The sequence below is a fragment of the Stegastes partitus genome, unplaced genomic scaffold, assembly GCF_000690725.1.
Source record: "Stegastes partitus isolate 25-593 unplaced genomic scaffold, Stegastes_partitus-1.0.2 Scaffold91, whole genome shotgun sequence".
Lineage (NCBI taxonomy): Eukaryota > Metazoa > Chordata > Actinopteri > Pomacentridae > Stegastes > Stegastes partitus.
Genome location: NW_007577822.1, coordinates 461,567 through 479,152, shown reverse-complemented (window position 1 = coordinate 479,152; position 17,586 = coordinate 461,567). Strand labels below are relative to the sequence as shown.

Here is a 17,586-nt window from a genome sequence, read left to right as displayed (position 1 = left end):
CCACGTTGTGCTCTCAGAACCTGCTCCCATAACTCCCAGTCTCTTCCTCCCTTTGCGTTCCCAGTCGTGCTCCCCACCAGGACTCAGAGTAAGTGATTTGTCATGCGTAGAGGCAGCAAGCAGCCTGTAACAAATCTAACTGACAGCCCCCGAAAATGCAGATCACATAGCTGACAGAGAGGAAACAGCAGCTTAGGGAACTTTCAACAGGATCTTAATCTGTGATGAAGTCGCCCAGTGTCCAAAGAAAGCTACAGGACGTTTCATCGACTGACACGGGACAGACATTTCCTGGATGTCAGAATTGTCTGCTAATTAATGTACTCAGGGAGGAGTGAGTGTCAAAGTGTCAGAGGATATCGCCGTCAAACCGGCTAGAAGCACATTACAAACTTTTGGAGTCGTGTTGCTGCTTCAGACTGAATTTTATCAAACTTTTCGCCTCCCTGAGGACAATTTCTTTTGCCCCACAGAACAACTGAGAGATTATTTCCTTTTTTTTTTGTGGCGGGGGGGGGAATCCATTCTTCTGTCACAGGTAATCCTAATGTCTACATGTGAGGGGTTGCCTTGACAACAAAAGGAAAAATAAATATCTCTGTTGGAGGAAATCAAATGAGCAGCAGTGGAAACGTCATTATTTCTTTGGTGTAATTTGGCACATCAGATGTAATGTAGTCCCATCTCTGTGATAAGACAGAATCTTTAGGTCTCAGGAAGGTGAGCATATCAATGTTCAACACACCCTATTAAGACTTGACACCCGCACTTTATCATCACTAAAGCAATTGCATATTCCTATTCCTGCAGGAGAGATGGGGAAATCCATCTCCTGCAAGGACAGTGCCTTTAATAAATAGTGCACAGAACACAGGCACAAACTCTCCTCCTTTCACCTGATCCCTCCTTCTCCCTCCTTCTCTCTCTCTCTCTCTCTCTCGCACACACTTTGCCTCTCATGGAAATTGTTTCGTTCCTTTTAGTCAATCTGGCTAATGCAAAAATCATGTATGTCTGTCTTTAAATATTTAATCTTAACAGCAGCAAGATTGAAATACAACGTTGAAGAAGCATTACTCCTTCCCTCCTGAAAGGTACAAGAGCTCAGACGAAGGGAGAGAGAGGGAGAGAGAGGCAGCTGCTCTGCAATGTCAGAAAGAGAGAGTGGGAGCGACAGCGAGAGATGGAAAAGAGGGGAAGAAGAGACACGGCTATTTTCGATGACAATTTTGTTGCCATGCACTCTCAGCTACTGGGGTTGGAGGCAGCATTAAAGCACAGTTTGCCTTGGAAAAGTACACTACCACATACGACAGCTCTCTGTTTTTCTTCTTCGGGAGCAGCCTTTGTTCTTTGACATAATAGATTCTGGTACAGGCACGACTGAAGAGAAACACTGTTGCTGCTCAGAACTTAGTGAGAAGAGATACAGCTCAATGACTGAGCCGAAGCCATGAATCTTGCATGCAGAAATGCATCGTGGGAACCAAATGGCCCCTGGAGATGAGTACAAACACAAAGAGAATTTCAATTCCTCCTGCCTTAAAGTGCTCACTTTGCCTTCACGCTCATCGGTAGTTTTGTATGAACAAGAGGCACCTTGTGAAGTTACACATTTATGATTCCTCAGAAGGTTTCAGACGTGAAAAATGTATTTTCACAAAACTTGTTTTAGGGGAAAAAAAAGTTTTGATGAAGCCGATAAATCACAGTCGGGTGACGTCATATCGTAAGTCAGGCAAAAGCAGAACTTTGAAAAAGTTTGACACTCACCACAGAGAAGTCCTCGACTGAGCAGTTCTGTCCACTGAAATTGCAGCTCATGAGCATCTCATCTAACTGATGTCCTGTCCTGTTGAAGATGTCCTGCATGTCAGGAGCAGGATACATTAAATCAGTAGGTTTGTGCCCATCCCTGTTTTTGGGGGGCAGACCTGTCAAGTTAGCCAGGTGGTAGATGTCAGCGTCGGTGAGTGCGGAGAAACGAAAGCGGTTAATGTTGCAGATGGTCACAGCAGGGAAAACCATCTCCGGGGTCGCCTCCTCATTCAGAGCTGTGACATGAGGGTGCTCCAGGTAAGAGATGGCACACTTAGCCGCTTGGTACAGAAACAGCGCCAGTGAAGTCAAAAAGGCGAGAGCCCAGAGAGTCTGCCGGATGCCCAGGCGACCAGAGACAAAGATGTGGTTAATCCCATGGAGGGAGCAGGAGTTAGCAAATCCGGCCAAGTCCTTGGCCGGAGGTGTGCAGCTCTCCTCGATCAGGCTCTCCTTGTCCCCATCCTGCTTGCTTTTCTGCTTCTCATCCTCCTCTGCAAATTTGATTTTGCAAACAAATTCGATAGGCATGGGGGCAGCCAGGTCTGCGTTTTGGTTTTGTTTTTGATGGCAGCTATCAGCCCTGGATCACTTCCCTCCTACTTCCTTGGCTTTTGTCCTCTGAGCGGGAAACAACTCCAGAAAGAAGAGAAAAAGACAGGAGAGAGTTTGTTGCTGCTGCTGTCGCTGCTGCCTGTGCTGTGACTGATAGTGCTGCTGCTGCTTCTGCTGCCACGGCACCTAGTGACTACAGCGCTGCTGCTGCTGTGCTGCTACTGCTCTGAACGCTTGTCTCACTACTTGATCAGCTCACACAGTCTCGCTTATCAGCAGTAATACAGCTGTCAAAAAAAAGAAAAAAGAAGAAAAGGAAGAAAAAAAAAAAAAAAACACCCTTGCACGCTGCCTCAGACCCACCGATGAAAATGCAGCATTTTGAGTCGGGCTAAAATAGGAACAGGGCACTTAATAATTCATGAGTAGGTAACATTGTGATTATTTCCTCCTCACTGGCGCGAGTCGCAACTTCCCCTGGTCATCCCCATGCCTCCCGCACACAGACCCCCTCCCGCTTAATCCACTTGTTCGGATGGTGCTTTTACTTCTTGACCTGAATAAGTTGGTGTCAGAGGTTGTGCTGCCCAACATCTGGTGTTTGATGTGAATCGCGGGAGGTCACCGCATTTTAATGCCACCCCGCAAAAGGTCTCCGGAGAACGCTTAATTGAAACAATAATGTGGGCTGCGAGAAGCCGAATTGAGCACAAGGCAACTCCTGGCAATCAATCTTGTCTTTGCAACAAAAAAGTAAAAGACTATCGATCGAGCGAATGTGTCTGTCAGAGATTAAGAGAGGCAGTACAACGGTGTTTCCTTATCAGGGACTAATGGTAGCATCACAAGAGTCCTGCAAGAATTTGAATTAGTGAATGCATCCTGATCTGGACCCCGATGCTGCTAAAGATGTTGAAATAAAGTATTGATCCGTCTGCCTCCCTACCCTTTACAGTGTGTGTCTTAGTGCTGTTAATGGCCCTTTTCCAAGTTGCCAAACAAAATTATGCAAATGGAAGGCAGAAAAGTGAGAGCCCTAATGCATGTTATTCCCCTTTAAATGGAATTAGTCATGCGGGTCACATCACAAGGGGCTGGGACCTCTAGAGAAAAGGCATATTTAAAAGTGAATTCAACCGCTCTAAACACACGTGCCAAGTCAAGTCTGAGAGAGCATGAGAAATGTGAAATTACTCTAAACTGGAGGACGAATAAGGGGACAAAAGGAAATCTGCTTTTTTTTTAAAAACCTGCCGAAGCATTTTTCCCGATGCAGATAACCTGTGAAACATACAGTAAATAATCATAGTAAAATAAAACACGTCTATCTGTGATGTGGATCAGATTAAACTGGTCTGATCTGCCTGGATGGTTAAATAGCATCATTTCCTTCAGGGACTAAACAATGTAAAGACAGAAAATCCCCCATCTTTGCCTTTTTTCCCTTTATGTTTTTTTGTCATTGAAGTCTTTCAGAAATGTGCTTTTCATACTTTTTTTTTTTTTTTTTTCCAGAGCAGGATTGTCTTTTGATGGTGTGGTCTTCTGTTAGATAAACAGAGATATGTAGGATATTGCTTTTACTTGATAGAAGTGAAGCGTGCGTGGTTTAGCTATGCCTCTGGCAGCCACCGAGGTCTGCTAACCACAGAGTGTTTTATGTAGTCACTCCCAGAGGATGCTGGGCTTATTTACAGTCTCACAGAGGGAATGAAAGCTCACAGTCCACGCCATGACTAAATACCAAATGTGAATAAAAAACATGCAGACACATCTGGCACATGAAAACCATTCAAGGAGTGGATGGCATTATATTTGTTTGTCAGAGCCAATTACACTCCAAACCCCAGGCCTGCTTTGTGTCTGATGCCCTAAAAATGAGATGCAATGGATTAAATGTCGCTGACCTTCAAGTTATTTTTGACACTATAATGTCTCGTTTTGCAAGAACATCAGCGGGGGCTTTTTGTAGGGCATCATGGTCACGTCTTACACAAACATGGGTGAATGCTTTTCTGTTTTTCAAGCATGAGGCTCAGTCGAAAAAGAAAATGTTTCACAAAATAGCTGAAAATGGCACAAATTGTTTGTCTAAATCCATTTACTGAGGAATAAAGCAGCCTGTTGGATTGGAAGACGTGGATGGGTGATGTTCTTTCTTTGGGAAAAGGCCGACAGTCTTATCATCTTGTCCAAACGCTCCCATCTATTGGATGTTTCTGGAGCAAATGGTTGCTTTGATGTCAGCTGCAGTGTGGCAACTTGACACGTTCAACTCACTAACCAATATTTAGGGAGGATGGTTTACGGGACTCGTCCCCATCCATCCATCCATCCATCCATCCATCCATTATCTGTACCCGAGGCGCGATACACCCTCAACAGGTTGAGTGTCTGTGGCAGGGCTAACAACAGACCATACAAACTCAAACAAGATCAAAGATATCAACACAATAAAGTCTAAAGCTGATTTGAGGAAAACGTTGATGTTAAATAATTTGTTCTCAGGCTTCAGTTCCATCACAGTAACATGGTATGACCTGGGGTTTAGAAATCTTGAAGGTAGGATCCTCAAACTGTAGGAAACATGCAGTATTAATTAGTTTAGCTGACACGGAAACCCTCGTTAACGTGCTGTGATGCCTGACGCTCACCACCAGAGGCCAGTAACGACACAAGCAGCTGGAAACGCCGGCAAGCAGCTGAGCTGAGAAAGGTTGTGGCCACCAGTGGAGATACGGGGCTACGTGTTTGGGATTATTTTGCTCTGTTGTGCAGCAGGCAACCAAAGAAACTGATATTTCCAAAGGTGGGCTGCAAATACCTCTGCATGTGTGCTTTAACCTCTGAAACCAGGTCCTCCACAGCACGCCCTGCTGAAGCCGGATGGAGTAAATATGATCATCTCCTTGGATGGAGGGATGATCTGAGGCTGCTTGAAACTTGTTGGTTAACAATTTATTGTTATTTTTATCTCTAAAAAAATCTGTCTTGTCAAGTCAAACCTGCCACAAAGTACCTTTAACTGAACATAAACTCTTACTAGCTTGTGTTTGTTGACATGGTTAATAGCAATACTGATTCATCGATGTCACGTTTTCTAAATAATTTAATGATTGAGGAAGAACAACACAGTGCAGCTGAAGAAAACATGGAACCAGAAAGCCTGAAATAAAAACATTTTTTGGTAATAACCTAAAAAAATACTGAGCTTTAAAAAAAAAGGGGGATATTTTATATCAGGTTTCATTTTGGAGTTGTTTAAGTGAAAACCTCTCTGAGCCGTTTCACTACTTTAATTAAATAATTTCTGGTACCACAATCAGTAATAGATTGAAAAATGGCATTGTTGCTTGACCCGCAGTTCTCAGAACCAACAAAACATCACAGTGTTGTGCCGTTCTTTGTAATTTCCTTTTATGTGGTTCACTTTCTAATGAACAGATACCAAAACAGATGGAATACCAAAGTCTGCTTTTTTTCAGTCAGTAGCTCTCTCAGCTCTTTCTCTTGTTAATGCACTTTATATCTGACTCTAAGTCTCGTCTGGAATTAAGCATCCAGCTTAGGTTTTAACATCGGGATAAGCTAAAAGAAATGTGCCCCTATTCTTAAAACACCAGCGTTTGTGTCTCGTGCATATCAATTTGTACATAAGCTGTAGGAGGACTGGACAAGCGAGCAACATTTACTCATGCCAGCCCCCCCGAGAAAAATGTAAATCAATTCCAAATGTGAGGCCGGTCCCTCGGTAAAGGGTAGCATTAATATGATCTTCGCCGACCCACATGTATTGCGGCTAAACCGTGATTTGAACTCCAACTTTTACCTTTTAGAAGCAGGAGAACTGCAGCGTCGGCCAGGAAACCCACTTTGCACAAACCTACAATTTCCAGAAGAGAACACTAATTAGCCAAACAGCATCCACCTGTGTGAGCTGATAGTCTTGTGTTGGCAGACAGCGGCGAGAAAAACACTGGAAATGAAAGTTCTGGCTCAGACAATGACGGGCCAAAAACACGACATTAGATTATTTGATTCCGTGCGGGGAAGCGGGAGCATCTAAACATGATGATGCACGAAATGTGCGTCGAAGAAGTGGAATTAAAAGCCTTTTCCAACACTTCTTTGTGACTGAGAACACTTTTCTGTGTGAGAAACTGCAGCTCCTCACCGCCAACGACCACACTAATAATCAAACCGTAATTTTTCAAGACCTGGAGTCTCCCTGGCTTCCCCTGGAGGCTACAATGTTCATTAAACCGATAAAGAGGTCTTTAAAATCAAATGTATTTATCTCCTGAGAGCATTAATGTTTCCACCAAATTTCATGGCCATCAGATAGCCTGCATGTGTTTTTGTTTTATTCTCCTTGTGCACGAGTGCAAATTAAAATATTTAATTAATAGCTCATGAATAAAGTTTCTAACTTGCTGATTATTACACGCTGAGTACGCGCTGCTGTAATTTTTTTCAAATGTCATGGCTTCTAATATCCTGCCTACCCAGGGTTTCTTCATTTCTCTGTTGTATTGTTTTCCTAATGGGATTTTCTCGCCTTCGCTGACTTTTGAGTCTTGATTGTGTTCGTGGTTAGATTGATTTGTTGATGTTCGGAAGGAGCCGGTTTCTATTATAAAGACGGCATAAACATAAAAATGATTAAGCTAATGATAAAACTTATTCTCGACCTTGGAAAGAGAAACATAAGAGACTCGTTTTAAGGTTCGGTTTGTTGTCGTTGGATGGAACTTTTAAAACCATCTGAAGGAGCAGAAGGTCCGGTTGAGGTCATAAAATGTCCAAAAGCTAATTATTAATAAGACGTCACACGTGTATGACAGAGCAGTAGTTTCCTGTAATTCAGTAGAGTTTGTTCACACAGAATTAACTCTGAATGCATAAAATAAAAACAGCCGAACCAAACAAACACACACGTTGCATTCAGGAAACGGTATTTTGTGGCAGGCTGGGCTGCATGTGATAAAAACTAAATATTTTAGCCAAATTAAATTCTTAACCTTCAGGTTTAAACTCGCCAGAAAGTAATGGCTCACGCTTCGATTCGGCACATTCAGGCGTAAGGGACCTAATCATGCCGGTTTTTCACCAAAGAGATGAGAGTATTTGCGGCGTTAGCGGGGAGTGCTGCGGGGTGACCGTGTTCCCTGCTGCGCTCAATGTACCTTCAGAGGATGCACTGGGAGCACACATGCAGAGGTGCCACCCTGGGCCATATCGGTTTGGTGTGTTATTCGCTTTGGCTAAATTTTTTCTTGGAGCAAATATTCCCAAACAGGTGTATCTCCAGCAGAAGCAGCCTCTCAGTTTGCCTGCCTGGTTCTCCAGTCGCCGGTGTCATTACTAGACTCTAGTGGTGGGTGGTACGCACTATGATGCTCACAGTGCTTCTGTTTCAATTAAACTGAAATAAAAGAGCGTATGTTTTTGGCAGTAGTGAAGATCACAGCTTCAAGACGTCTAAATCCCGTGGTGTCGCTACCACGCCACCCAGGCCCAGGGGCAAATGAATCAACATGAAGATTCTCCTCAAATAGACCAGAGGCTTTATTATCTCTCTTTCTTTGATCATCTTTAAAATGTATGCACCGCTACGGGCGCTTTTGTGTATTTACTGGATCACCAAATAATGCACTAATTTAATCACAGTTGTTAATGCAACAGTCACACATGCAGCTTTAATTATGACTAAGTGATGATCTACTGATGGCGAGCGCCTCGAGTTACTGCGGCGGCGTTCTGCGATGTCTCTCGCTGGTAAAGTGCTGGAAAATAAGTGCACAGGATGGAATTCAAGCTGCGGTCGGTAGCTTTTCAGTTTGTTTTCTTGCAAATGCGATTCAGGCGTGTTTATTTGAACCCATCATTTGGCGAAACACTGCAGCTCCTTCCCAGGAAGCAAAGAAAATAATGACAAATACATTTAATTAATAGGTTGATATTTACATTTTGCTAATGCTCTGACTTATATTAGAACATATTACCATCTCAGCTGGAGTAATCGTGGGACTTCTAGTTTGTAATATTGGTGTCTCTCATTACAAATAAACTATTACGTGTGCACTGCTATGACATCCCAAAGGTGCAGCTTAAAGATACGTCTGCACACTTACACATGTGAAATATACAGCACATTCAGAGCGGTTCAACTCTTGGACTTGCATGTGTGTAATTTCTATTTGACAGGTATTAATGTGCTGATAACAAATAATGAAGACTCAATGCAACAGAGGCTGCTGCCACCTCAGCAGTAACACAGGCAGGTATCTGTGGTCAACAGAAAACCTGGCTCCCTGCAACTGGCAGGGGAAATGTCAAATTTGCATAAAAGCCACAAAATATTGTATTTCTTGTTTTTTTCCCATGTTTCATATTTGAAGGTGTGGAATTGAAGAGAGTGCAGACAGCGGGCTGATATTTGCTCTGTGTGTTTTTTTTTTCCTTCAGCAAACATCAGAGATCGCTGCTCAATGAGAGGAAAATGTAGACCGAACTCTTACAATCTAATGAGGAAATGTACTGAAGGGTGCTTGAGTGAATTAAGTTACTAATGTCTTTGTTCACAAAGTCGCTCTCATTGTGCTGCTTTTTTTTTTTTTCTCCTCCTGCATCTCCATCTGATATCTAGCAGCTCCAACTTTTGCCTGGATTTACCTTTTTTTTCAAACTCTTCCATCTAAACTATCATCTGCGCTGTGTGCACCTTCTTTCATCACTAAAACTGATGTAATATTTTCATTAAAATCAATATCATAGCTTTTGCTGGGACTTATCTTTGCACACTGAAGTCTTTCAGTATAATTATGTTGTTTCTGAGCCTTGAAGGCTTCAAGTGCGAGCAAAAGATTTTTGTCCTGTTCCCCCAAAAGATGTATTCTCACCGTGATGTGCAGAAACAAGCCGAGGTAAAGATGCAAAAAGCCGTTTTCATCTCCATGTGATGAGAAAAAGCAGAAAAGCACAGAGGAGGGCATCTGTAAACTCATTTATAGCATCATCTAGGGGGAGTTATTCCCTTACTGGCCTGCTTGGTGGTCATATCTGACCCATGCAAAGTCACAAAAAGATCAGATTTTCAGTGGTGATGCAGCCACTGTAGCATAAATCTAGTGTATAGACAAGTCAACAAGTCACTGTCATGTCACAGCCAGTTCAAGCAAGTCATGGTGCAGTCGTGACTCGATGATCCGACACTAAACGTAAAACCTTCTTTTATGTCGGATTGTCAAGACGGAGGTCCAGATACGAGGAGGGCTTGATGCTGGAAGGATCATTAGTTGTTAATTATTGTTCATAGTTGTTATAATAACTAGTGTGTTGTTAGAACACGACGCATCGCTGGACTTCAGCCTAACTGACCGGTTTGTGCACGTTCTGGCCACTTCCACCCGGGGCAGCGCTCTGACGGGGTGGAAGTGTCCAGAACACACAGGCAGTACTTGGCTGCTGATGCTAGTTTAGTTAGCGCTCACACTTCTGTTTCCTCCATCGGTGGCGGCGGGGGAGTGGCAGATACGCTCCACCGTTACCATCCATGTTTACTTCCATAAACACTGAGCACGCTCGCTGCGTGTGACGTCGTCGTGTCCTCTTCTGCGCATGCGGGACACTTTTGGCTCGTATGAAGTTCACACAGCAGATCACATACAAGTCGCATTGAACTGGAAACGTGAAGGAAGTCACAAAGAAATCCTCATTGAGCATCAAGTCCTGCAGTGTGAACGTAGCCAATCTGTGGGATTGTTCAGTCAGATAATACGCCGTCATCCTGATTGGTGACATTAAATGTCATGTTGGAGTCAGAATCCAAGGCTGTCGCTATGTTAAGGCTGTTTATATGGGTTCTGTTCGTTTCTCCTAAAAACCTGTCGGATAGCAGGTTTAGGATTGTTAAGGGTCGGATTATCCAGTCACGACTGTATTTGCAACTACTGCACTTACATGGAACTATCTGCTTTGCGGCCATGCATATTCCAGTTCATCATCAAACTAAACACAGTCCTGTTGTGAGAGACTCCTGCTATACGTCTACTCTTCTTCTCTCCAGCTAAAAACATGGAACGATCACATAGCAGACGACATGCTTCAGCCAAAGCTTTGCCTCCTGCTTCTTCACATGTGTTTCCTTGGTTCAATCAATAGACTGAACTACAGTCTCTCAGCTACCTACACAAACACTGTTGTATTGTGTGCCGGGTGTGCGTGGTGGTGGTGATGCATGTATGGGCGATCGCTGTATAACAGATCGCACGGCGAGCTGAATACAAATTTACCGTGCATGCATTCTGCTATAAATGAATGCAATGATGTCGGCAGGTGGAAAACAATCGAGGGCCGTTGTTATTGCAGTCGTAACTACCTCTGTTTGATCGTGGTCGTGGTCCTGGAGCAGTCGTGCGTTACAATTTTCCAGAAATGCCCCATTGGTGTGATACGATCGTGTCTCTTTGATATTCCTCTACAGATGTGAAATGTATCCTCATATTTAAATACTAGTGATGCTCGTCTCCTTTGTGAAACACAGGCTGGTACCAGAGCGTTTAGAAGAGTAGCAGGAAGAGTCGACTCCACATGTTTTACCTCCCAAACATCTTGTGTGTCGCTGCTCCTGGAGACTCGTCTACAAACACGATGGACAAGATCGAGCTGCACTTACATCTTGGTGTGCAGTTTCTAAAAATACTACTTCACAAGAGAAAAGGAAGTGACAGGTCACATATGTAGGTTTATTATACCATACTGTGGTGTAAGAATGCCTTCCTTGAATGAGAGAATAATCCGTTAGCTGTGAGTCCAAACAGAGGAACATTGGCTGCTCATTGACCTACATTAGTCACGGTAGTTAGGACTGCTGCGTACGGAGTGAATCATTCCTGAAGGTAGAAGTATGTTTTCAGTGTCTTTTGTTTTATTGTTTGTCAGCAAGAAGCAAGAACAGACTTACAAGCAGACTCTGATAAAGCCTGGCGAGGAGGTGGAGAACGGGCGAAGGAAGAATCCATTAAACTTCAGTCCAGATCCAGATCTCTTTCTTCAACATCGTGAGCTAGGACACTGGCCTTGGCAATGGACTACGCTTTCTGAGTGCACTTCTGCTTTAATGTGAATGTCATTGAAACATTCTCAATAATAAAACGGCCATTTCAGCTTCGCGGGTTTTTGAAAATAATAATAATAATACAACTGAGGAATACTTTATGAAATTGATGTGAGGCGATTCCAGGGACGCGCATCTCACTTCAAACTGAACTCGTAATCCGCAGCCCTGAACTCGGTACGGCGGCTTGTTGTCGTTTATTTATTTCATTACCTACATCATACTCCACCTATTCACTTCACGAACGTATCGATTCGAATCAGACGCCTTTCTGTAGTTCTGAGAACGCGGGGAAGTCCCGTTGTTCCAGCATTAAAACACAAACTGCAGTCTAGACGGATGCAAATCGCCTCCCCGCCGTCGGTGATAAACGTCGCCATAGCTACACTCTCTCTGTGTACCTGGATGCTGCCACCCACTGCCAACCAATCCACCGATACGAGTCTGTCCAACACCTTTCTTCTGTTCTTCACACTTAAGTGGCTCCCGCATTTATACAGAGCCATACTTAGCATTTGACAACGACGGGCGGAAGGAGAAGTAGTTCCTATCAGCCGGGCACTATTCTCTTGTTTGAGTTTTTATTGTTCTCTGTTGACAATTAGGTGCACATTTACCTCAAATTACAAAGTTTATATATTGATCTTCTAATATAAGAATAAAAACTCCACCAATGATCTTTCAAACCAGCTCACTGGTGTCAAAAAGCCAATCCTGTGTAACATTAATATTTTTTAGGAGGTTAAATTTGTTGAAGCCAACATCTGAAGAGAAAACATGCCTCCAATTGCACCGAAAACGCCGACGACAACTCGCACACGTCGCTCCATTTTCATTCATTTATTTATGCATCGACGTGTATTTAGCAAAGCCGAAGCACATTTGATTAACCTGCCGGTCTTTTATTAACGCGTCGGCCCGGGTCAGCTCACAGCTGATTAAGAGGTAACTGCGGGTAATGAGTCGGTTCTGATGCTAAACTTTGCAGGTGAGCTGCAGAACTGGAAGCGTGCAGAGGATTTTTTTTTCCGCTGGAATTTGGAAACCGCCCACCGCCTGATTGTAATGGGGTATTTCACACTCTGACGGTAGAGAGGGGAACAATTTCCATATTTAGGACCAAGTCTTTGTGTCACAAGGCAACTTAAGATGATTATACGATAGCGGAGTATTTTACATATGCTGCCGTGAACTGACAATTTTTCACCGTGACATTGCAATTGTGTCGATTTCATTTGGATTTAATTCCAGCAGACCGACTGATCTGGAGGTGTCACTGCTGTAGTATTATTATTATATTTAAGCTTTCAGGAAAATCAGTTTTGCAGAGAACTACGGCGTGATTGTCGTTTTGTCACCTGTGACTCGTTTTGTCGGAGGGTGTGTTTGGCATGTTAGCATCTAGGCTGTGATTAAAGGCTACACAACTAAGAAACTGGTGCACCTCATCACTGCTGTTTACTGGTTCTGTCCACAGTGGTTCTGTGTTGGGCTGAACTTTGGGCCATCTCTTCCTTACTTCTTTTGCTCTGCTAATATTTAGACAGATGTGTTTTGTGTATGGTGTTAATAAAAGAATTTAATAGGTGTGTTTTCAGTCTGGTGTAAGAAGTTTTTCTTTTTGTTTGGTGAATTTCTCAGCATATAAACGATGGGGAAATGGGCAGTGTTACACTTTGCCAACGTTTACATCGAGCCAAAGTAGATGTGAAGCAACGGTCTCTAGGTTAGGTGGCTTTGAAAGCTCTAAAGCCAACAAGTTTGGCCACCTAAAATAAAATTAATGGACAGATTCTCAGTCATCCAGGTCATGGTTATTAATTAAACTGGACTGAAGACGTTCCACCTCTCATCAGGTCTGACTGACTAGTTGGGAGTTCCAGATATCCTCCTGTATCTACGAGAACAGCCCCTATAGGTGAACAGAGTGTGATACAGGAAGTCCTGACAGTGTGTTTACCTTACATAAGGCATGACTACACTGAGCCTGACACAAAATAATCAAAAGGCTCCCACAAACTCACAGAGTCTAAATATCTACTGGTTCAGGATGAATCCGCTGCAGAGACGAATTTGGAGGCGTTTACTCACCACTTCATTGCAAATTCAGAACACTTGAGTTTTACTGTAGCTTTCATCTCCACGAAAACGCTGAAATGACTCGTGTAGCCGGCTAGGTAACACGTCGGCCTGCATTAATGCTGAGATTGGACATGGTGTGGTTCACTAGCTTAGTTCAGCCTTTGCGAGCACAAATTCTGCTACCATGTTATAATAGCAGATGAAAGTCAGAGGTTCCAGCGCCTAATGAGAGCTCTCATTATTAAGGCTGTAGTATCTTCTGAAGGACCATATGGGTACTCATTTTTCTGTATATGTAAGAACACACTGCCCAAAGGGAAGAGGAAAATGTGGGAAGCTTGTGCAGTGGACTGAGGAATTGCCATGCTTTGCACATGAGTGCAAAGAGTAGGGTTCAGTGATTTTTTTTATAGCCTTGAGGATCACTTCTCTTCAAGTACACACACAGCACGCTGCTATGTGGCCGTGCAACATATTACTGATACGCACCCTCAGTATTTATATGTAAAACAGAGAAAAGGAGTTAAACAGAGAATGTGACCACTGTTTCATTCTCCACAAGTTCTCCGGGGGGCTGAACGTGTCTCATTCCCGTCACCAGATGCAAGTCGATGATTTCTCCTGAATGACTGACAACCACTCCCGGGAGAACAAAAGAAACGGAAGCAAATGTAAAATTATTTATTAAAACACTGAATTAGGAAAAAGCTCGCTTTTGACAAAGGGCAAAAAATAATCGACTTGCAAAATAGCAGGGATCTGCCTTTATAGCTGAAGGTCACAGCAGCATGGCAGGTAAGCGAGGCGAGCCTTTGCTTCCTCCTTCTAAAGTGCATTTTTTAGTTCTCTAAACTGACCCCTGCATAAAAAATGAAAGAAATCCTCCTTCCCATAGGCAAGTGGAACAAAAGCTAAATGTCACCAGTTGAATCTTTCCTGACCAAAAAAACCCATTCATGCGAAACACCGACAACGTATGTAGTTTACTGTAAATAATGAATGAGTTTACTTTACAACAGCCTCTGAACAAAACACACACTCTCATACACACTTTGCAGAGTTCACGGTGTCACTCTCTCTGAGTGGGCTGCTGTAGAAACCTATACCACACAGAGAGGGCTGGAGCCGAGGCTGGCAGCACACCGGCTCGCTTTAGTCTTTGCAGTCAGACGGGAAGCTGTGAGTAAAGCCTGTTAGCTGTATAATTAAACGAATGGTGGCCGCCACACAGGACTGCAGGTGGAAATTAGCTATTAGCTATAGCTACCTTAAATATACTGAGTATTGTCCTTGTGAGATGAAATAGGAAAAAAAAGAAAATAAGCAGTTAGACTTAATTGCTTTCTTTTCAAGAGTGAGATGAGAGGATTGGTGTTTATCTCATGTCTGTGTCTGAGTGAGGACCTTGAGTCAAACTGAGATAAGCCAGCTATCTACCGTGGTTCTATTCACCGGTTCTGTTTCCTACCAATAACATTATAGGTAGGCACAGTTTTACAGCTATCGCCCTTTTAATAATAGTAGTAGTAATAATTAAAGCTCAGGTGGAAAGTTCAGCTCACTCACAGGAAAAAAGCACAGCAGCAAATACAATGATGCTAAACTGGTGCCTGATGAAACTTTGTAGGACCGAGTCAACATCAGCTGGACTTTGATGGACGTCTCTTTCCATCCTTTTGTTGATTTTTTTTGCCCATTTTATAAATCACACATCTGCTCCGATTGGTCAGCTGGTTCAACAAAGTGACGCCATGCTTGTAACTTAACATACAGTCGTCCTCAGATGTATTCATTACCTCCCATTAAAGAAGGAAAACAAGCAAACCAGCATGATGGGACCTGTAGACTAATATTCTGTTGAACAACCCTTTGAGCCAATCACTGCCATCAGGTGTTTCCTGTAACTCTCCATCAGACTTCTGCACCTGTTGGCAGGTGTTCTGGACCACTGCTCATCAGCAAAGGGCTCTCATTTGACAGCTTTGTTTGTTTTTTTAAATTATTCTTTTCAACCACAATTCAAAAGCAACGTCTCATTTCACTAAATTATAATTTAGCAAATTTTTATTTATTATTGCTTTTGTCAGTTTCTAGTTATTTGAGCGACTGTTGTGAATTTTGCCTTTTCTTTAATGGAGGCGGATGAATACATTTGAGGACGACTGTAACTCCAGATCCATGAGATCAGAGATTCACCCCGAACAGGAGCTTCCCTAGTGAAGATAACAGACGTGCTGCTAGCCCGCTGCTATGTAAATATGTGGTGATGTTCACAGCATTTCAGGTAAAAAAAAAAAAAAAACAACCCAGGAAGCATAACATGGGCTCCTTAAAGCTGTAGAGGTCGGAGTATAATAGTCATGACAGCATCAAGGATCTGTGCTGAGATTTGAAATATACTGTCTGAGACCTGCATTAATGTTTTATACAGACATTAGCTTTGTCATGTTCATGTTCAGCCTTTTGCAGCAGTGCAGGCTGACCACAGTGACTGAACTGATGAGTCTGTACGACTATCATCATCTACCTGTTTGATATCTGGATGCTGAGCTGGGAACCTCATCACAAGACAGATGCTGACTTGTTATTTTACGCACAGCCCGTCAGCGCCGGACAGATGGAGAGGGGCGGGGTGGCGGGGTGGTGGTGGGGCAGGATGGGTAGCCTGGGAGGTATCGCTGACCCCCTTCCCCTCCCCATCAGCTGCACCAACAACACGCCACACGCATCACGGGTCTGACCCGTCCTCCGCTCTGACAGAAGCTCACCTGCCCTCCGGCCCCTCAGAACAACGGGCCGCGCTGCCCCACCACCTGCGTCAAACAGCCTGAGACGCCGGCTCGCCGTTAGAAGGCTTCTCTGTTACGAGGGCTGTGACATCAGGGAGAAAAACCCTGTTATAGAGCAGCCATGACAGATATGTAGATATGTCATCATAGTTCTGTAAAATGTTTAAAATCAAATCATCAAAGATAAAACAGGTTCTAGATTTCATTTTCTAATTCTGGGGTCAATTCCACGTCTACTCTGTGCTCAAAAAAACACGAACGAATCAGTGATGTTAGTGCACAAGAGGATTTCTTTACCCCGACCGGTCGGGGCAGATGGTTCCTAAGCCTGGTTCTGAAGGTAGTTGTTCCTACCTGGTAAAGGGGAATTGTTGTTTTTTTTCCTTTCTGTTGCTAAATGTTTGTGTTTGAAAGGAAATCCAAACAAAACCTTTGATTTGATGGGATTCTCTGCAAAAAAATTGCACCTTGTTAAGTGCCGTGAGATGACAAAACGTGGAGCATGTGGTACTTTAGACGGGCACAGAGATGATATACAGAGCTCAACAAGTTTATTAGACCACCTGTCTGACTTGTTTACTACTGCATATGTGGTGTGTCAGAAAAGTTCCAGGACTGGTGTCACAAAAGATAGATTTCAAATCCAAACAACAAGTTTTCCCCCTCAAAGTAATCCTCCTGGAGTCTAACCCTCTTCCCCAGCCTTCTCTTCACACCGCCATGCACTCCTGGAAGGATTCTTCAGGGATCCTCTGCAGCTCCGTCCTCACAGCCATCTTGATGTCGTCCACGTCTTCTAAACAGGTCTCCTTAATGACCCCCTTGAGCTTGGGGAAGAGGAAACAACCCCACGGAGCCAGGTGGGGTGAGTAGGGAGGTTGCTCCAGCACGGAGATGTTCTTCTCAGCCAGGAGCTGTGGGATGCTCAGGGTGTTGTCATGGTGAAGCAGCCATGACTGGTCCTGCCACAACTCTGCCTCTTCTGAACGAAGCAAACAGGATCTCTTTGTAGATGTTCTGGTTGATCGTCTGAAGGGGAAAACTCCTAGTTTGTAGTTTGAGTTTGGAATCTATCTTCTGTGACACCAGTCCTGGAATTTTTCTGACACACCTCCTCATGTCAACATCATGAAGTTCTTTAATATGCACTCAACGTTTTACCATGTTGAACAGGAATGAGGAATTCCAAACTGAATTCACCTTTTAATACCCAAATCTGAGCCT

The 17,586-nt window shown here is 43.5% G+C and overlaps 1 protein-coding gene across 1 annotated transcript in view; it reads right to left on the bottom strand.

Moving 5' to 3' along the window:
• Positions 1 to 2,349, bottom strand: part of asic4a (acid-sensing (proton-gated) ion channel family member 4a) — a 78,630-nt gene extending 76,281 nt beyond the window's left edge. Inside the window, exon 1 of the mRNA XM_008277214.1 lies at positions 1,774 to 2,349. Within this exon, the coding sequence (XP_008275436.1) occupies positions 1,774 to 2,349 (576 nt within the window). The remainder of the gene's footprint in view (positions 1 to 1,773) is intronic.
• Between the last annotated feature and the right edge of the window lie 15,237 nt (positions 2,350 to 17,586).